The 22,501-nt window shown below is 40.3% G+C and overlaps 1 protein-coding gene across 2 annotated transcripts in view; it reads right to left on the reverse strand.

Annotated features, from left to right (window-relative positions):
* Nucleotides 1-20,740, reverse strand: part of LOC124612656 (metallophosphoesterase domain-containing protein 1) — an 81,703-nt gene extending 60,963 nt beyond the window's left edge. Inside the window, exon 1 of one of the 2 annotated variants that reach the window (XM_047140973.1) lies at nt 20,259-20,740. In XM_047140973.1, the coding sequence (XP_046996929.1) occupies nt 20,259-20,381 (123 nt within the window). In that variant the 5' untranslated portion in view covers nt 20,382-20,740. Of the gene's footprint in view, nt 1-19,943; nt 20,223-20,258 lie in introns of those variants that run through there. The other variant, XM_047140975.1, reaches the window with a different exon arrangement.
* Between the last annotated feature and the right edge of the window lie 1,761 nt (nt 20,741-22,501).

The following is a 22,501-nucleotide window of genomic DNA, read 5'->3' on the forward strand; positions in this document are numbered from 1 at the left end:
CGGGGCTGCAAAGAGAGAGATCGATGGCCGAGAAAGAGCCATGGGCCACACTGAAATGGGTGGGAGCACCGGTGTTCAAGAGGCTAAGGTCAAGCTGAGCCAACACATGCTCCACGGCACGACCGTGGTCATCGGAGACAGTCCCACCCCATAGAGGGTTGTGGGCATTGAAATCGCCTAGTAACAAGAAAGGTGGCGGCAATTGGGCTATCAGTGCAGCCAGGACATGCAGTGCGACATCACCATCCGGTGGAAGGTAAAGACTGCAGACGGTAATAGCCTGTGGCGTCCACACCCTAACAGCGACAGCCTCTAAAGCTGTTTGTAGAGGGACAGACTCACTGTGAAGAGAGTTAAGGACATAGATGCAGACGCCACCAGACACCCTTTCATAAGCTGCTCGGTTCTTATAATAACCCCGATGGCCACGGAGGGCAGGGGTCCACATTGCTGGAAACCAAGTTTCCTGAAGAGCAATGCAGAAGAAAGGGTGAAGGCTGATAAGTTGTCGGAGCTCAGCTAGATGATGGAAGAAACCGCTGCAGTTCCACTGGAGGATGGTATTGGCCATGGCTGAGAAAGGCGTGACGGGACTGGGAAGGCAGATTACGCCACTGGGTCACCTGCTGCCTCCGATTGAGCACCTGTGCTAGTGCTTCCCGTGGCGTTAGAGGGACCGGCAAGATCGAGGTCCTCAGCGGACGCCAGAATCTCCACCTCATCCTCAGACGCAGAGCTTGTAGGAAGTGGTGGGATGGGTGCCACCGCAATGTCGTTAGCCTTGGGGACTTTCTTCTTCTTCTGTTTCTCTCGCTGTGCCTTCGGTGGTTCAGGCTGGGAGGGTGTCACTGGGTCAGTCTCAGGGACAGACGACGACCGTGTGTCCCTACGACCAGGGACTGGCGGTTGTTTGAGCCACTTGCGGCTGTCGGCTTTGGTACCGGTCGGAACTTGCGAAGGGAGGTCCCCAAGGGACCCCTTCCTGGCGAGAGGAGCCGAAGAAGTCTTACGCTTCTCCGGCTGGGAAGGGGGAACTGACATCCCCGATGGTTGGGGGGGTGTTGCTCCTGAAGTAGATGGAGCAGGAGCAACAGGGAGTTTAGTGCCCCCCACCACCAAGGGGGCAGGTGTGGTCCTCTGGCTCTGAGAGCTAACGGTGTGTGGAGCAGCTATAGGAACTGTAACAGGAGCGACAGTGGCGGCATAAGTGGACGTCATTCGTACTGGATGCAGTCGTTCAAACTTACGCTTAGCCTCAGTGTAGGTCAGCCTATCCAGGGTCTTGTATTCCATTATTTTCCACTTCTTCTGGAGAATCTTACAGTCCGTTGAGCAAGGGGGGTGGTGCTCCCCGCAGTTGACACAGATGGGAGGTGGGGCACATGGAGTATCAGGATGGGACGGTCGACCACAATCGCGACAAATGAGGCTGGAAGCACAGCGAGAAGACATATGGCCGAACTTCCAACACTTGAAGCACCGCATCGGGGGAGGGATATAGGGCTTGACATCACAATGGTATACCATCACCTTGACCTTCTCAGGTAACGTGTCACCCTCGAAGGCCAAGATGAAGGCACCGGTTGCAACTTGGTGATCCCTCGGACCCCGGTGGACGCGCCGGACGAAATGGACCCCTCGTCGCTCTAAGTTGGCGTGCAGCTCGTCATCGGACTGTAAAAGGAGATCCCTGTGAAAAATAATTCCCTGGACCATATTTAAGCTTTTATGTGGGGTGATAGTAACAGAAACATTCCCCAGCTTCGTACAAGCGAGCAAGGCTCGTGACTGGGCAGAGGATGCTGTTTTTATTAAGACTGACCCTGACCGCATCTTGGACAAGCCCTCCACCTCCCCGAACTTGTCCTCTAAATGTTCGACAAAGAACTGAGGCTTCACAGACACAAACGATTCCCCGTCAGCTCTGGTACAGACGAGATACCGGGGCGAATACCTGTCGCTCTCATTCATAGCCTTTCGTTCCTCCCATGGTGTGGCGAGGGAGGGGAACGATTTGGGGTCATAAACGTTACCTTTAAAATGAGCCCTCGAACGCTTAGAGACTGCTGGTGGCTGGCCACCAGCAAGAGAAGATGTGCCACGCTTAATTGCGTGTCATCCACCCTGATGCCACCCACTCCGACCAAGGGCCCTCCCCATGGGCGCCACCCAGGCACAGCAAAGGCCACCTGGCAGGATGGCCATTGCCGGGAGTCCCGATGCCCCAGGGAGATGGGCATCTACTCCTTGGCATACGCGGGGAGTTAACGGCGCAGGCATCAGTAGAGCGATCCCTGTGTTGTCAGGGGGCTACAACCAACAGGGTACATGGCGGCCCCACCACAACGGACTGGCTATCGTACTGGATGTTAGGTGACATGTGGTCCATGGTCACTGTCAGTGCAGAAAGTGGCCCTGCACATTGCTTGGCAGAAAGTGAACGCAGGAGCGTATCCATGCCCAAGAGATGTAGAGCGGGCAGGACTTCAACGCAACGACGAATAAGCTGGCGAAAGATCTCAACGCAAGATGGACACAATGCACCAAGTAAGGCGCCCTTCCCCAATCGGCTCGCTCTTCAGAAAAATTTTGAGAGATGGAGGTCAAACCCGACAGGGGACCATCACATAAGGCCGAAACGTTTGAGACTCCTTTTAGTCGCCTCTTGTGACAGGCAGGAATACCGCGGGCCTATTCTTACCCCCGGACCCGCAGGGGGGGGGGGGGGGGGGGGGGGGGTATGGACTCGACTAATGTCTGAAGTAGTGCTGGAGGGAACTGACACCACGAATCCTACAGGGCTATCCATAAATTCGTGAGAGTACGAAGGGGTGGAGATCATATCTGAACAGCATGTTGCAAGGCATCAGAGATATGCTCCATAATGTTCATGTCTGGGGAGTCTGGGGACCAGCAGAAGTGTTTAAACTCAGAAGAGCATTCCTGGAGCCACTCCGTAGCAATTCTGGACATGTGGGGTGTCGCATTGTCCTGCCAGAACTGCCCAAGTCCGTCGGAATGCACAATGGACGTGGATGGATGCAGGTGATCAGACAGGATGCTTACATACATATCACCTGTCAGAGTCATATCTAGATGTATCAGGGATCCCATATCATTCCAACTGCATACGACCCACACCATTACAGAGCCTCCACCAGCTTGAACAGTCTCCTGCTGACATGCAGGGTCCACCGACTCAAGAGGTTGTCCCCATACCCGTACAAGTCCATCCGCTAAATACAATTTGAAACGAGACTTGTCTGACTAAGCAACACGTTTCCAGTCATCAACAGTCCAATGTCGGTGTTGAAGGGCCCATGAGAGGCATAAAGCTTTGTGTCGTGCAGTCATCAAGGGCACACGAGAGGGCCTTCGGCTCCGAAATGACCGTATCGATTATTTTTCATTGAATGGTTCGCACACTGACATTTGTTGATGGCCCAACATTGAAACCTGCAGCAATTTGCAGAAGGGTTGCACTTCTGCCATGTGGAACGATTCCCTTCAGTCGTTGTTGGTTCCATTCACGCAGGATCTTTTTCCAGCCCCCGGAAAAGTTGGAGATTTGATGTTTTACTGGGTTCCTGATATTCCCAGCACACTCGTGAAATGGTCGTACAGGAAAGTCCCCACTTCATTGCTATCTTGGAGATGCTGCGTCCCATCACTCGTGTGCTGATTATAACACCATGTTCAAACTCACTTAAATCCTGATAACCTGTCATTGTAGCACCAGCAACCTATCTAACAACTGCATCAGACACTTGTCTTATACAGATGTTACTTACCGCAGTGCCATATTCTGCCTGTTCACATATCTCTGTATTTGAATTACACATGCCTATACCAGTTTCTTTGGCGTTTCAGTGCATAACATTTATAAAATTGGACTTAGCTCATTCTTTTCCTTGCCCCTTTATTTGATTCCTCCAAGTAGTCTACCTGTCCTCACTCAGATGTGTGATAAAATTTCACTGCCAAAAGATAATTTTTTGTTGAAGAGATCAAGACACTTTAGGTGAGCCACCTACCTCACGCCCTTCCCCCCCCCCCCCCCCTCCCCCTCTCTCTCTCTCTCTCTCTCTCTCTCTCTCTCTCTCTCTCACACACACACACACTCACACACTAGTGAAAAGTGTTCAGCCTTTTTGTTGTATATTAACTAGTGGCACAGTAAAATCTAATCCCCTCAGGGGAAAAGGGCATTTTTATCATTCCCTGTTGGTGAAAATCAATTCCAACAGCTAATTCTTCTGGTTCTCTTTACGATGCTACAAAGTGGTGTCTTGTACATTATTACATTTTATTTGGGAAAAATAATCTACTGTTTTTGGGAACAGTTTGCTAGGAAAGATTAAAAATGTTTTCAGTGTTGTATTAACCTGCATTTATTCTTCCAACTCACTCCTATATTTTGGTTACTAAAATGAAATCATTGATTTAATCACGAACTTCTACTCTGCTTTCTTGAATTACTCATTGCACTTTTACTCTTGCTATATCGAAAGCTGCAGGGTTCTCTGCTGACTGTCTACATCTGGACCTTCACACAGCTGCTGTTTGGTCCTGAATGCAGAGCTACTTTCCTCATGTCACAGTTGGATAGGCTCTTCTAAACTTGCTAGGCAAATTTGGAAGAGATAGTTTAATGTCATAGTAACTGTAACGTGCTCCACCATGTCCTGGATGTTTTCTTTAGCCCTTTTTGAAAGTAGTGCAAGTAGTGGTAGTTTTGCTGCTCCAGACAAATGGGCTCTCATAAATGTTTTTTTTGTAACAGATCACAAAACCCCGAAGATGTTTCATTTCAATTTTTATTTTGTCTCTGATTTGACACTTTAATAAAGGGACATGGTCATTTGTAGACTTTCAAATACAATAAAATTCAGTACGAGAAGACTGTTCTCCATTTTATCGATTATTTGTGATACTTTTACAATCTAGCCACAAGGTCCCGACACTCTGGAACAGTTTATTGATCACATGAACGGTATGCACCCACGCATCTGGTTCATTGCCGAAACAGTAGAAGAAATACTGAGATGTTGTGGCAAACAAAGTTGTATGGGCGGCTGCTGCCCTGTACACCAGAGGTACACTGATTTATATCTCAGCATGCAGAGTTTTCACCACCCCATCCAGAAGAGAGTCATTTTAAATACATTGCTACACAGTGCTACAACTGTTTTTGACTCGACTTCCGGAATTAACTTCTGGAGTATATGTCGCGAAAGAATGGGATGGGGCATAAGATTTAAAGTTGGCACTTTCCAAGAAACAAAAATGCAGAAATACTGAACAATCATGAAATGAATCACCTATTGTGCTCCTTCCTTTCTGCAGTGCTCCTTTAGCAAAATATGTAGAATCTGGGGAAGACAAGGTATAAGATCTATTTTCTGACCACCTGAGAAGATAATGGAAATGTTGCAGCCATTTATAGACAGTCACGACCTCAGGGTCCCTGGGATATATAAGATTTTATGTGGGTGCAGTAGCAACTGCAGCAGTCAGTGCACCCATACTGTTTCCAACTGCTATGCAGAATACCAATTTCACGGTACATGGGAATAATAATTCAAGTCCTGTTTGGAAGATACTGAGAAAATTAAATTTTAAGCTTTGAGGACTGTGTCAAGTTTTAATTACAAATAATTTATAGATTTTACCCCCTAAATTATTGTCTACTTTATATGTTATACCATGGCATAATAATCACTTACAGTAGTGCAGAATGACAATGAAGAAATATATCAATAGAACAAAAGACAAAATTTGCAAGAAGTGATCTAAGTTCATTCACAATTAAATTTAAAAGCTTAGAAACTGCTCTTTTATCTGATTACTATTACCTATGTATCACTTTTATACTTGACATATAGGATATATTCAATACAGCAACCTTTTATTTTGTCATAATACTAGGTCTACTTACAATAATGCAGTACAACAGTGAAAAAACTTAATAGCAGTATACAGAATTAATTTTGCAAGGTAAAGATTAGCATCAAAATTCTTGTTGTTGTTGTTGTGGTCTTCAGTCCTGAGACTGGTTTGATGCAGCTCTCCATGCTACTCTATCCTGTGCAAGCTTCTTCATCTCCCAGTACCTACTGCAACCTACATCCTTCTGAATCTGCTTAGTGTATTGATCTCTTGGTCTCCCTCTACGATTTTTACCCTCCACGGTGCCCTCCAATGCTAAATTTGTGATCCCTTGATGCCTCAAAACATGTCCTACCAACCGATCCCTTCTTCTAGTCAAGTTGTGCCACAAACTTCTCTTCTCCCCAATCCTATTCAATACCTCCTCATTAGTTACGTGATCTACCCACCTTATCTTCAGCATTCTTCTGTAGCACCACATTTCAAAGCTTCTATTCTCTTCTTGTCCAAACTGGTTATCGTCCATGTTTCACTTCCATACATGGCTACACTCCATACAAATACTTTCAGAAACGACTTCCTGACACTTAAATCTATACTCGATGTTAACAAATTTCTCTTCTTCAGAAACGATTTCCTTGCCATTGCCAGTCTACACTTTATATCCTCTCTACTTCGACCATCATCAGTTATTTTACTCCCTAAATAGCAAAACTCCTTTACTACTTTACGTGTCTCATTTCCTAATCTAATCACCTCAGCATCACCCGATTTAATTTGACTACATTCCATTATCCTCGTTTTGCTTTTGTTGATGTTCATCTTATATCCTCCTTTCAAGACACTGTCCATTCCGTTCAACTGCTCTTCCAAGTCCTTTGCTGTCTCTGACAGAATTACAATGTCATCGGCGAACCTCAAAGTTTTTATTTCTTCTCCATGGATTTTAATACCTACTCCGAATTTTTCTTTTGTTTCCTTTACTGGATTTTCTTAAAACATATGAAATAAATTTAAAAGCGTAGGAACTATTGCCAGGACTTTCCTAGAATGACCCATTTTTTTTCTAATTATTCAACTTTAAACATGACACAAGTGCCTATTTAATAATGCAAAACAGTAACATTAATTAAATAGGCAAAATGATCCAAGTCCAGTGTTACAATGTCTGTAATGTTACGAAAAAAAACACTTGTCTTCATCATGGGTTTCACCATCTGATAATGAACTGAAACATTGTTGAGCTTCTTAGCCACAAAACTGTTTCAAAATTTACAAATTGCTATATTTTGCAAGGGATTACACTCCATTACAACAAAGGGTTCTGGAAGTCATCTTGCATTTTCAGTTACTTGATACCAGTCATTTGGCACTTCACAAAACTGTCTTTATGTTTGCTAGGCCCATATTCTGGTCACACTAAAAAAGTTATGTGGCTGTGGTCAAATCTTCCATCAGTAGGCTTCAAGATTTATTTATTTATTTCTTGTTCCGTAGATCCAGTTAGTGAGCCAATCACAAGGATATGGAACGTGTCAAATTGTATAGGTTTCAATTTACACTTACAATAAATACAAAGGGCAATTCAATGCCAAATTGTACATAGTTTAAGTAAGACATATTATAAATACAGTAATAGATACAATGTCAGCTAGATACCATAACAACCATTTGCCAGAAAAAGGAGTTTCAAATAAAGGTTCAAGATAAGAGCACAAAGTTAAATCAGATATTTGGCCTACAAGAGTAAATACAGGTACAGCCAATTTGTTGTTACGAAAAGTGTGCTAATGCTCAATGCACAATAAAATCAATTGAACTACTTCTAGACACAATAAGTTCAGTGATGGTATACATTTTCTTTCAGATATTCATTTACAGTATAAAAAGATTTCTCTGTCAGGTAATCTTTGAGAAGTTGTTTAAATTTTGGCAGTTCTGTATGAACACATTTGATACGTAGTGGTAGAGCATTGAACAGCTTAATGCTGGAGTAGTAAACTCCTTTTTGTACCAGAGTGAGACGTTTCATTTCGAAATGTAGATTGTTTGTGTTTCTGGTGTTATAGCCATGGAATTTACTGTTGTCTTGGTAGGTAGAATAATTTTTGCACACAAAGGTCAGCAAGGAAAATATATATTGTGAGGCAGTTGTTAGGATACCTATCTTCCGAAACAAGTGCCTGCAAGAGTGTCTTTGATGGACCCCACACATTATTCAGATTGCTTTTGTTTTTGGATGGTGAAAACTTTTTTTGCAAGTGGTTGGTTCCCCCAGAATATGATAGCATATGACATCAATGAGTGGAAGTAGCCAAAGTAGGCAACCTTAATGGTGTCAACTTCAGCCACTGAAGAAATTACCCGTAATGCAAATGTTGCCAAGCTAAGTTTTTTACATCGATGAAGAATGTGAACTGACCAATTACATTTACTGTCTATGTAAGCACCCAGGTATTTTGTATCTTCAACTTTCTGTATTTGTTGATCTCTACATTTTATGTTAATTTCATCGATATTACTTTGTGATGTATGGAACCTCATATAATGAGTTTTATCTGCATTGAGGGAGAGACCATTTGAAGAGAACCAATTTAAGATGTCATTAAAAACAGTACTTGTAGATTGTTCAAGATCATGATCAATCAAATCGTCAATTAGAATTGTTGTATCATCGGCAAACAGTGTAAATTTGCTGTTTGTCTCAGAACAAAGAGGAAGGTCATTAATAAATATGAGGAAAAGCAGTGGGCCCAAAACAGAGCCTTGAGGCACACCACATGTTATCGTGCCCCATTCAGACGAGGCAGGTTCTCCAGAAGAGCCATTTAGCATTACTGTCTGCTTCTGATCCTATAGATATGATTGTAGCCACAAGCCAACAGTGCCACCTAAACCATAGTATTCTGCCTTTTTCAAGAGAATTTGGTGGTTTACACAGTCAAAGGCTTTTGTAAGATCACAAAAAATACCCCCTGGAGACATTTTTTTGTTAATGGCTTCCAAAACTTGGTTGCTGAAAGAGAATATTGCCGTTCAGTACAAAGACCGGCACGAAAACCAAACTGATTTTTGCTTAAGATACTGTGGAAGTTGAGATGGTCTACAGTCCTCCTGTGCATGAGTTTTTCTAGAATTTTTGAGAAGGTAGTTAATAGGGATAATGGGCGATAGTTTGTAACAATGCTTTTATCACCTTTTTTAAAGAGAGGAATCACTACAGCCAACTTTAGTCTGTCAGGGACAATCCCTTCTTGTAGGGATGTATTGTATATGTTGCATAAGACGGGACTAACAAATTTATAACAGTGTTTCAGTATTTTACTAGAAATATTGTCCACACCAGCAGAATTTTTATTTTTTAATGATCTAATTACTCTTATGACTTCACTTACAGTAACTGGAGGTAAAGATAACTGTGGGATTCTGTTGCTAATAGCTTTCTGTAGGAGGGACAATGATTCTTCTATAGAACCATTACAGCCTGTCTTCTCTGCTGCTCTCAAAAAGTGGTTATTAAATATTTCTGCAACCAACTCAGGTTCCTTCATGATACTGTCCCCTGTTTTAATCTCTATCTGAGACATGTTCCCTGTTGTCCTGCCAGTTTCCCTCTTTATTACATTCCATATAGTTTTAATTTTATTTTCTGAGCTTTCAATTTCTGATTTTATGCACATACTTTTAGATTGGCATTGCCTATATGACTATTTCTAACTACTTTTTTGGGAAAGATGGACTCAAATACAGACATGATGTAGGATGTAGGTTGCAGTAGGTACTGGGAGATGAAAAAGCTTGCACAGGATAGAGTAGCATGGAGAGCTGCATCAAACCAGTCTCAGGACTGAAGACCACAACAACAACAACTTTTAGATTTATTTATAACCTTCTTGAGAATGCTACAGCAAAGTTTCTAGTGTTGTCGTTTCTTTGGATCATTACAAATCCTGAGAGAACTGTATAACATCCTCTTTGTTCTACAAGATGTTATTATCCCTGTAGTGATCCAAGACTTCTTGGCATTGCCTATATGACTATTTCTAACTACTTTTTTGGGAAAGATGGACTCAAATACAGACATGAATTCATTTAAAAATGAATTCTACTTTTTGTTTACATCTGTTTCCCTATAAACTGGGCTCCAATCTATCTCTTTTAGGCTGTCATTGAATTTTTTAAGGCCCTGTTCATTTACCATCCTAAAAGATTTCCAAGAATGCTCGGAACTGTTGCACACACTGATGTAACTGAGCCTAAGCAATTGACCACCATGATCAGAAAGGCCAAGGATTGGATGTACAGTGATCTCATTGCATTTAGACTTATCTATAAATATATTATCTATCAGACTTTTACTGTTAACAGTAACCCTAGTTGGGAAATCTACTATTACCATCAGATTATAAGACTCCATTAAATGTACTAAATCAGCTTTACTATTGCTCTTATTTAGAAAATCAACATTAAAGTCACCAGTAATTATCAAGTTCTTGGACTTTGAGTACACAATGGATAATAAAGAATCTAAGTGCTTAAGAAATACATTCAAATTCCCTGAGGGAGATCTATACAGCGCTAACACTACAGCCATGAAGTCATTTACAGTAATCTCAACACCACATACTTCAATTTGTTGCTCTATGCAATGGCTCTTTAACTCTAATGCATTGTAAGATATGTTATTTTTTACATAAATTAACACTCCACCTTTTTCCATGATGGTTCTAGAGTAATGCGCTGCCTGACAGTAACCACTTAGCTGTAACCTTTCAATGCCTTTTGCATGATGTCCACTAACACATAATACATCAGTATTTTTATTCCTTGTGGTTCCTCTAACAGAACAGTAATGTCATTTACTTTATTACCATGTCCTCCCACATTTTGGTGAAAAATCGTCATTTCTTTGGAATTAGGGACAGATGTAAACTTTTGCCGAAAAAATTATCTGTAGCTACAGTCACAGTACGTTCATTACTAACAATTTCCTGAAACATTTGAGTTTGAAACCGAGTCTGACTTGAGGGCTGGAGCCATTTAAGTGCGATTGGTTACAACTTTGGGGTACATTTGTGGGCTTCTTCCAATATTTTTGTTTTTAAGAGGGTACCTAATGCTTTTTTTTCCTGATCTGTTCAGGTGCATACCGTGTCTTGTAAATAATTCTCGTCCAACTCTGCTTATATCTACAACACAAGTATTGTTAAAATGCTTACACAACTTTGCTAACTTAGAGTTCGTTTGTGAGATAGCCTCATTTACACAGGACTGTGGGTTTAAGTCATGTCTCTTTGGAATGTTCACAACAAATACCTTAGACTGAAGAAGCGCCGATATTTTCATCCTGAGCGACTGTATGACATCATTCCCTTCATTGCAGGCAACGTTGTTTGAGCCACCTATTAAGATCACACATTCGTTTTTTACTTTTTCAGGATCACACCCCACTACAACTTCTTGAAGTTTAGCACCTGGCTTCACAATTCCACAAACATCGGCAGCTTTAAAATTGCTTTTCACTATATCAGCCATGCCTCTGCCATGACTATCAGCGAAAATGTGAAGACGATTTGTTGATGTTTCACTCACAGCAGACTGGATCACACCACTGCCACTTTCATTGCTGTTAACTGAACGTTGTGGCTTTGGAAGATCAAACCTAACCTTTTTCCGATAGTTTATCGGAACACTCTTCTTACGATTGTTTTCACTTTCTGTGAGACTATTACTAGAACAAAGTACATCAAAATTGTTTACATTCTCGAACCTCGAAACATTTGCTGTAGACAAAGTTTTAGTGCTGAATGTTTGATGCTTGTTGTGTACTAACTTCCATTCTGATGATTTATCAGCGTCATTTTGCGGCAATGAAACACAGTGTAGTTCATGTTCTGTCCTGGGCAAGAACCACAGAATACACCAAATTCACATACATTGCTGGATATGACTTCAGTACTATAATACGATAGCTTAGAACAAACTTCATCTGAAACTTTGTTTGCCATGGTTCAACTGTAGGTGTAGAACAAAGACTTAGCTGTAGCACGGCAATATATATTAAATGAGTAAAGTGACAGTTGGTAGTAACTTGTTGAGATAGTGGGCAGTGGTTTTTTTTCCTCATGATTCATCATAATTACAACTCTGTTTATTTTCTACACTCCCCCTGTCCAGTCTGCTTTATTTCAAAAAAACTTGTCAGCCTTTCATTTGTGCAGTTCATTTTAAACAGATAAGTGTTTTCTCTTCTCAATCAGGTCCTGGGGAGAAACCTTTGCATCACTATCTGTGAATCAACTTGGACAACATCACATATGCTGCACGTGTTGTCATTTGGCAGCCAAAATTTATATTTTGTCACAAAAGTTACATGATATTGTTCATAGGACACTGGGTTACCCAGGAATTTGTTCAAGAACATCTGGTGTAGCTTCTTGACATTAAGGTCTTCTAATGAGCAGTACGCCCTTTGAGCGATTGTATATGTTCAGGACTTTTGCCTCTTGTTTCGTCATTACGTTTGTGGGGCCTATAACCATGTTTACCCACGGTGTTGATGTATGCTTTCCCTGTAGTGACTAGGGAACATTTCAAAGTGATGAGGCATCGGTTTGTAATGCCATGGATTGATAGAAGCACTTCGTGGTATTTCAACTGTCTTCAGATCCCTTAACACCCTAACTTTATAACTGCAGGAGAAGTCATGATATTGTGCTTCATCAGAATTCTTTTTTTGTTTCCAGCACAATACAGGCTTCACAATGATTAGATTAGTTTATCATAAGATGCTATTTCACTGAACTCTTTAATCAATGTATTTCTTTCTGTGCTAGTTGCATTTACAAAACATTTCCCATATGAACACTTATAGTCATTGCCGGTATTCTCACTCAAACTCCATTTTCGAACACTGTCTCAAAAGAAAGCTACAGTACAACTAACAGTGCACAATACTAAAAAACAACAATGAATAATTTACACCTGGATGTGTGGACTCTGATCAACCTTCCAAAGGAAAAATGTGACTTTGATCATTCTTCCAATGTACGTAAAAACTTAGAGCCTGAATTACATGGGCATTGATCATATCCCCAAAGTTAAGGTTTCACATGAAATGTATTTGCAGTTGCAAATACAAACAACAATCAGCTGTGTAAGGGAATGAAGACACTGAAAATTTTGCCCGATGAGGACTCGAACCCAGATTTCCCACTTTACGCGATTGGTCGCCTTAACAGCTTTGGCAACTATGAACAGCTCACAGCTCGACCCAAACTTCCATATCTTGTTATTCCTGCATCACAACCTGCACTCATACATACATTATGTAATTCCTGTACAGGGAGGACATCATAATTATAAGCTGCTGCCCGGTGTCAGCCGATAAATATGATACTGCAGCACTTGTCTTGTTAGAAAGAATGATGCATGCATGTACGAAGGAACGCTGCAGTGTTGTTCTTAACAACACAGGCACTACAATACCATATTTAAGTTTCACAGCCTGGAAGTTCTTCATTTCTATAACAAGATGACAGTGAAAGCTAAAATTTGACCTTAGATGACTTTGTTATCCCTATGTACACTTCAATTAATATACATTAAAAATTGAGAACTTGAGAAGTCAAGAGCTGCTGAGCACAGATCCCACTGAGAAACAGAATAATACTGCATGAAATTAAAATCTTTTCCCATAAGTATAATCTTCAATGATGGCAGATAATGATTGCAAGCATTCCACACTTGTCTAGTTATGAATTGCTAGCAGAGGTAGTAGCTGCTGCACAATTTAAAAGTCATGGAGGATGGAGCTACATCACAACAGACAATAGAAAAAAAGAAAAACAAGGAGACAAAATACATCAAGGAAACTAGATTTAGTATATCAGTAAACAGTTACCAGCTGATTTGCGTAAGACAAGAAAAAGACTGTCCCTATGATTTTACAGATGGAACATTTCATGCGAATGCAAACAATTTTCAACAAGCCTGAGTTCAGTTCTTTGTACAATGTGTTTATCTCCAGCAGTCTGCAAAGAACAAAAGTTCGGTATCTGTTCCAAGCTTTTTAATAACTCCTTACACAATGAGAAACATCAAACAATTTACTACATTGGAAGTTAATATACAGAATGTTTGTCTATTATATGTACAAATGGAATTATTCAGATAGCTAAGTGAAATGAAAATTTAACTGTGATGTGGAATTTGATAGTAGGAAAAGGAAGAGAAGGAAAAATTGTACAATTACATGGACCGAGGAGAGAGGAATGAAAGAGGAAGCTGCCTGGTACGATTTTGCACAGAGCATAATTTAATCATCACTGACACTTCGTCTCAGAAGCATGAAAGAAGGATGTATACGTGGGAGAAACCAGGGGACACTGGAAGGCTTCAGAATGATTATAAAATGGTACGACGGAGATTCTGAAACAAAATTTTACGAAGTTTCCAGGGACAGATGTTAACTCTAGCCACAATTTACCGGTTATGAACTGCAGGTTAAAATAGAAGAAATTGTGAAAATGTAAGAATTTAAGAAGATGGGACTTGGATAAATTGAAGGAACTGACCCATGTGTGCATGAGGTGTGCTTATCCTTTTCCTAATACTGTTGATATTCCAACCTGGAGTTTCTACTGTCTGAAGGAAAAGCAAGTTCTTGGGGGTTTCAGAGACAACATAGGCAATGGTGGACTGTAACAGGAGACAGGACCATATAGAAGACAAATGGGTGGCTTTGAGAGATGAAATAAAGAAGGTAGGACAGGTTCACATAGGTAAAAATGACAAAGTCTAGTAGAAATCCCTGGATAATATAGACAATATTGAACTTAATTAATGAAAGGAGAAAATATGTATTAAAAAAAAAAGAGCAAATGTAGTGAGCGCAAGGGGGAATTCAGATGTCTAAATAATGAGACAGAGAGAGAGTGCAAAATGGCTAAGCAGGAATGGTTAGAAGATAAATGCATGTAATTAGGGGAACAACAGATATCAAGTATAGGAAAATTAGAGCATCCTCTGGAGAAAACAGAAGACATTGTCAATTTAGTAGTGGAAGGAAAAAAGTTGTACAGGGAGACCACGGTTTGAGTACAGGTTCAAATTATGTAATTCACATTATTTATTTATATCTAAAAACAAAGATGATGTGACTTACCAAATGAAAGCACTGGCAGGTTGATAGACACACAAACATACACACAAAATTCAAGCTTTCGCAACCAACGGTTGCTTCATCAGGAAAGAGGGAAGGAGAAGGAAAGACGAAAGGATGTGGGTTTTAAGGGAGAGGGTAAGGAGTCACTCCAATCCTGGGAGCGGAAAGGCTTACCTTAGGGGGAAAAAAGGACAGGTATACACTCACATATATGCTAGTGTATACCTGTCCTTTGTCGGGTTGATGAAGGAGATAGAGAGATCCAAAGAAGAGTGGGGCATTTCGTCACAGGGTAATTTGGTAAGCATGATAGCTTTACAGAGATGTTTAGCAAACTCAAGTGGCAGACTCTGCAAGAGAGGCGCTCTGCATCGCGGTATAGCTTGCTGTCCAGGTTTCGAGAGGGTGCGTTTCTGGATGAGGTATCGAATATATTGCTTCCCCCTACTTATACCTCCCGAGGAGATCACAAATGTAAAATTAGAGAGATTTGAGCGTCCATTGAGGCTTTCCGGCAGTCGTTCTTCCCGCGAACCATACAGAACTGGTTTTCAATCTGAGCTCTTAATATTCACACAAGTGGTTTTCTTTTCTCCAAATGTCTCTTTAATTTTCCTGAATACAGTATCTATCTTACCCCTAGTATATATTACCTTATCCCTACATTTGTCCTCTAGCCATCCTTGCTTGGTCATTTTGCACTTCCTGGCAATCTCATTTTTGAGACGTTTGTACTCCTTTTTGCCTGCTTCATTTACTGCATTTTTATATTTTCTTCTTTCATCTATTAAATTCAACATCTCTTCTGTTACGCAAGGATTTCTACTAGCCCTTGTCTTTTTGCCCACTTGATCCTCTGCTGCCTTCACTATTTCATCTCTCAAATTCATCCATTCTTCTTCTACTGTATTTCTTTCCCCTGTTCTTGTCAATCATTTCCTAATGCTCTCTCTGAAATTCTCTACGACTCTGGTTTTTTCAGTTTATCCAGGTCCCATCTCCTTAAATTTCCACCTTTTTGCAGTTTCTTTAGTTTTAATCTACAGTTCATAACCAACAGATTGTGGTCAGAATCCACATCTGCCCCTGGAAATCTCTTACAATTTAAAACTTGGTTCCTAAATATCTGTGTTCCAGTGTCTCTAGGCCTTTTCCACGTATACAGTCTTCCTTCATGATTTTTAAACCTAGTGTTAGCTATAATTAAGTTATGCTCTGTGCAAAATTCTACCAGGTGGCTTCCTCTTTCATTCCTTACCTCCATTCCATATTTACCTACTACTTTTCCTTCTCTTCCTTTTCCTACTATTGAATTACAGTCCCCCACGACTATTAAATTTTCGTCTCCCTTCACTATCTCAATTTTTTTTATTTTTTTTTTTATCTGATCATAATATTTTTTCAATCTCTTCATCATCTGCAGAGCTAGTTGGCATATAAACTTGTAGTACTGTGGCAGGCATGGGCTTTGTGTCTATCCTGGCTACAATAATGCATTCACTATGCTGTTCGTAGTAGCATACCCATGGTCCTACTTTTTTATTCATTATTAAACCTACTCCTGCATTACCCCTATTTGATTTTGTATTTATAACCCTGTATTCACCTGACCAGGAGTCTTGTTCCTCCTGCCATGGAACTTCACTATTTCCCACTACATCTACTTTAACCTATCCATTTCCCTTCTTAAATTTTCTAACCTACCTGTCCGATTAAGGGACCTGACATTCCACGCTCCAACCTGTAGAATGCCAGTTTTGTTTCTTCTAATAATGTTTGTTCAAGAGCCATAATTTTGATTCCTTTTTTAAGGCAACTAAGAGGCTTGCATATGACAAACTAGCTTGGACAGCTGCATCAAACTAGTCTTTGGACCGATGATGACAACAAGAACAACAACAACCACAGCAGAAGCAGTGATACTCAGATTAAAATAACTTTGCGATTGACAGATTGCAGTGGCAAGAGGTGGAGGGCAGCCACACTTCACAAGGCACTGCACATACCTAAAAAACAGGCAACACAGCAAACCTGTTGCACTCAAGAATGAACTATGGTTGGCTGGTGGCTGGCCCCTACCACTCACTTTCCTCTACTTGCTCCTTTTGTTTATACTTACAACAGTTAAACACCCTGAAAATTTCTTAAGAGAGATAACAACTTGCCAAAAACAAATAATAAGTTAAAAAGTTATAACATAGAAAACATTAAAAACAAATCTATAAGAAAAACAGCTACTATCTCTTCTGCCCGTACTGGTCTTTTTGTTGATGTAGGTGTGGCATCAGTTCACAAATTACACAAGACCTTTAATGGTTTATCGGATCATGACTATGCTAAATATATCTGGACCCTAAGCAGACAAATATTACAATATGTCTACAAAAGATCTGTAGGCAACAAAAGTAATTTAGCAATTGTCACCCATCTGCTCAACAAAGTTGGCTGAAAATATGTCTATTATACCAATGTTACTGACAGTAAGAGCGAGAAATTTATGAGTATTCTGCAGCACCATTGCGACATGCTGTTTCCAATAAAATCCCCACCTATACAACATCAACACAAAAGGACATTTAAAAAAACTAGCTAACTTTAGGAATAAGAGTGCCTTGCAAAAATAAATGGCTGCTACCTGCATACAGTAAAACTAGAGACAATACGTTTTTTGTGATAATTGTAGTCTGTATCACGAAGAACCTGGCCAATATAATTCGTGATGCCAAGAAACTCTACAATCAGCAATTTATGATCTCCTCCAATAAATCAAAAATTGTGTAGGATGGAACTAATAAGAGAGCTGGTATGAAAGGGAACAATCTGCTTTTCAGATACTTTCAGTAATGTACAATACATATGAAAATAGTGTTCTCTGACTAAGCAATTACCTATATATTAAACATTCATTCAATAAGCATTTCGTAAACAATTGTGACAAACCTCCTTTAACATGAGTTTCATCTGAAAAATGCAAAATATTCATACATATGTGCTACTTTTTATTTAATCATTTGTTGTTTGCTTTTGTTGCTGACCATTATTTATTTATCTTTATTCATTCCAAGGATCACATCACAGTGATACATGAATGGTCAAGGTAATACAATGCAAATTGATAGCTCAAAATATGCAACACACATAATAAATAACACCCATTACAGGGATAAGGCAGGTGGCCCATAAGGAAAGCATGCATGGTCTACCATGTCCTTATTACAGAACCATCCTAGCATGCGCTTAAGTGTTTCAAGAAAACCACAGAAAACGTACATGAGGATGGCTGACAGAGTAACTTCCATCTGCCTGAATATTTGATCTCATGCATATGAACTAATAGCATGTCTAGAATAGTTTGTACTGTGGTCTTGTTCATGTGGTGAATAAATAAAGTAAGACTCATAAACTGTGAATTGAGAGGTGACATTCATGTATTACTAGTGGAAATGTTTCAGCCTCTGGTGTTCATCAGAGACTGTGCATATCATGCTAATCAACATCTTTACTGCTTTGTGCAACCAAAGAGGCAAGTCGCAGAATGAAAGTGTTACAATCCATGGAAATGTAAAGCAATCATTCCAAAAAGAAGATACCTCTGAATGCCTGATGTAGTCTAGTGTCCACACAGTCTTGATATGACACCTAAAGATTTCAATTTCTTTTCAAAGACTGAGAAATGTGTGTCGCAAATGACAATGATCTCTAGGATGAACTACCTGAGCCATCAGGTGACTTCCAGTACAAGGAGACTCTACTCTCAAATATTAATTGGAGATATAAATGAAAGTTTGTATTTTGTTACTGCTGGTTAATGCAACTATCATAGAAGAAACACACTCTATTATTTTAATTTTGAATGGTATTTGAACAGTGCCAGACTTCATGTGGTAGCCAATTTTATACTACTACAATACCAATCCAATTACCTGAGAATTATAACAATACACAATATACGTCCTGAAACTAATGTAAAATAATTAACAAACATTGAAGATAGGGTGGAAGAATGTCCAGTCTAAAAAAATGAGGCCATTCTTTCATGATGAAATATCAAATTTGACCCTCACATTTAGATTTTTTTTCTCTTATTCAATAGACCTGTATGATGTACTACTGGGAATTTAAAATTTAAAAGAGTTGTGAAAAGTAGTTATTGGAGGAGTGTCCACAGCATTTTATATACACATAAAACACAATACCAAACTATATATTCAGGACTGAAGGGAGCATTTGTGTTACATGGTGCATATACTAAAATCTCCCTCAGCAAGAACGGAGAGAAAAAAAATGACAGAGAGAAAGTGAGGATGCATTTCTTTACTAGAAGGAGGCACACTATGCTCAGAGGTGTTGCACAAATATAAGCAGCACATGGCAAGAAAAACGTCTGAAAAAACATGTAACTGACCTACAATTTTATGTAAACAACAGAATATCAAGTATGTCCTACCAGAGACCTTTAAATTTTGGCACAGACAACATATACAAAAATAACAACTCTGTAAAAAGTATAGGGTTAGACTAATAGTATTTCACACACCAGCAGGCCAGCACAAGAAGAGCATTGTCTCAGTAACACAACTGTGCTACACTTCACTGAAGTCAAAAAGTTGCACCGGTTAACGTAATTAAATTTGGTTCAACCACCTTTTTCTTTTATATGAACTTTAAATGATGAATGTTAAGATTTATAGGCCTACTACATAACACTAAGTACATTGCTCACAACAGATAAAACAAAATTATAATAATGTTAATTTCAACAGCGGTGATTTTTATAGGCTACAGCGTTAAGCAGTATTTATGTTTCCATACATTCATATGATAAATGAACGCATACATGAGCACTTTCGTGCTTGTAACACCAAAACTAAAATTATATGATACATGCCTCTAGTACCGTTTTGAGCTTTATTTACAGTGCCTATTATCTGAGTATTATCACATCAGTTATTGCCTGCGAACAGTTCGTTCGAAATTACAAAATCTTCACTTGGTCAACGTGTTTAATTTCCCTTTTCTACCAGCTACTGCTAGAAACGCATATTGTCTACGGTTGGTCAACAAACAAATAAAGGCTGGGATAAGTATACTTCGACTGGCTTGTACACAATAGACATAGAAAAATATTATACATGCTACTTTGCAAAACAGCAATGTACTCAGCGGTACAGCTAATTGCATTATCGTCATAATTTCTGCTGACCTTATCATCTGGTATCAAAGGTTTCGGTGGACCCGTTTGAACTTTTATCACTTTCTGATTTTTTGACAGTTCTTTCCATGCAGCAGTTGGATTACTCGACAGTTCATGAATAGGGATGCTCATAATAATGGTTCCTTTATCGAATCCCAGAAATAATTTACTAACGGAAAACACACTAATCTTGGTCCATATTTTTATTTCCAAGCAGTGCGACCGACTGATTCACATTACCAACAACGTTAGTATTCGAACAGCCTGTTCATCGATGACGTTAACAGAACACTATGTCAATGCTCAGAGTTTAGGCAACATTTCGGATATCGGAAGTTCAAGTATAGGATGCTTTCTAAATTTCTGTAAATAGAAGATTTAATCGAATGGCTCGGGTACGTATTCATAAACTTTTTTCATTACAAGGTTATTGTTTTGCCATACACGGTAAACACTAAACACGGCCACTGTTTCTATGTTTCAATACAGTGTGAGACGTGAGTGTATTAGTGGTGGGCAGGAAATCGCGAATCTGTTAGAAGTCACAGTGACTGAGAAGTCGCAGATATCACAATAACAACTTTACAGAATCTAACTGCGATTTCAGTAACAGTTAGTAGTCGCAAGTAGTATTTCACATTCAAAGACGTGAGCCATCTATTGGTCGAATTAAGCACTGCTTTCTGCGATTTCAGTGACAAGTCGCAACTAAGAGTCGCAATTAGCAACTAAAATGCGCGATTAACAGTGGCATCTGTTGGCCAAAGTTTGTACTACGCTCGTCTCTGCAATTCGCAGTCGAGTCTAACTGCGATTTCCGTGACAAGTCGCGACTAAGAGTCGCAAGTGAAACTAAAAAGCGCAGTTAACAGTGCCATCTGTTGACCAAAGTCCGTACTACGTCCATCTCTGCGGTACGCTATCGAGTCCAACTGCGATTTCCGTGACAAGTCGCAAGTAGCAACTCAAAAGCGCAGTTAACAGTGCCATCTTTTGGCTAAAGTTCGAACTACGTCTATCTCTGCGATACGATATCGAGTCTAACTGCGATTTCCGTGACAAGTCGCAACTAAGAGTCGCAAGCAGCAATTAAAAAGCGCAGCTAGCAATGCCATCTGTTGAGCAAAGTTCATACTACGCTATTAGCTACCGAGAAACTGCGATTTCTGTGACAAATCGCAACTAAGAGTCGCAAGTAGCAACTAAAAAGCGCAGTTAACATTCTTTTCCTAGTGCCATCTATTGACCGACGTACGTACTTCGTTATGAGAGCCTTGTGCCTCACGAGATCGGTGTGCTGTGTGTGCATATGAAGGACTTATTTCATTAGTGGTACAAGTTCATTTTTGTTCATTTTGAGATACGGAGTCGTAAAGTTAAATGAGCACTGAAAAATCTGCAGTTGAGATACCAGAATATTCAAGCATATGGCTTCTTGCTAGAGATGAACCTTTATTTATATTTGTTTGGATCATTAATTTCAGAAGCATTATAGACAGAAAAGTGGAGGTAATGGACTTGTACCACTATTGAAATAAGCCCTTCACATTATATGACGACATGCACATTCAGCATCAGTTATGGTTGGTCAAACACAGCTGTGACTCTGAAAGTATTATATTAATACGAAGCACCATTGCCTTTTTCTCCCGAAAATACACTCCTGGAAATTGAAATAAGAACACTGTGAATTCATTGTCCCAGGAAGGGGAAACTTTATTGACACATTCCTGGGGTCAGATACATCACATGATCACACTGACAGAACCACAGGCACATAGACACAGGCAACAGAGCATGCACAATGTCGGCACTAGTACAGTGTATATCCACCTTTCGCAGCAATGCAGGCTGCTATTCTCCCATGGAGACGATCGTAGAGATACTGGATGTAGTCCTGTGGATCGGTTTGCCATGCCATATCCATCTGGCGCCTCAGTTGGACCAGCGTTCGTGCTGGACGTGCAGACCGCGTGAGACGACGCTTCATCCAGTCCCAAACATGCTCAATGGGGGACAGATTCAGAGATCTTGCTGGCCAGGGTAGTTGACTTACACCTTCTAGAGCACGTTGGGTGGCACGGGATACATGCGGACGTGCATTGTCCTGTTGGAACAGCAAGTTCCCTTGCCGGTCTAGGAATGGTAGAACGATGGGTTCGATGACGGTTTGGATGTACCGTGCACTATTCAGTGTCCCCTCGACGATCACCAGTGGTGTACGGCCAGTGTAGGAGATCGCTCCCCACACC

Source organism: Schistocerca americana, chromosome 4 (genome assembly GCF_021461395.2).
Source record: "Schistocerca americana isolate TAMUIC-IGC-003095 chromosome 4, iqSchAmer2.1, whole genome shotgun sequence".
Classification (NCBI taxonomy): domain Eukaryota; kingdom Metazoa; phylum Arthropoda; class Insecta; order Orthoptera; family Acrididae; genus Schistocerca; species Schistocerca americana.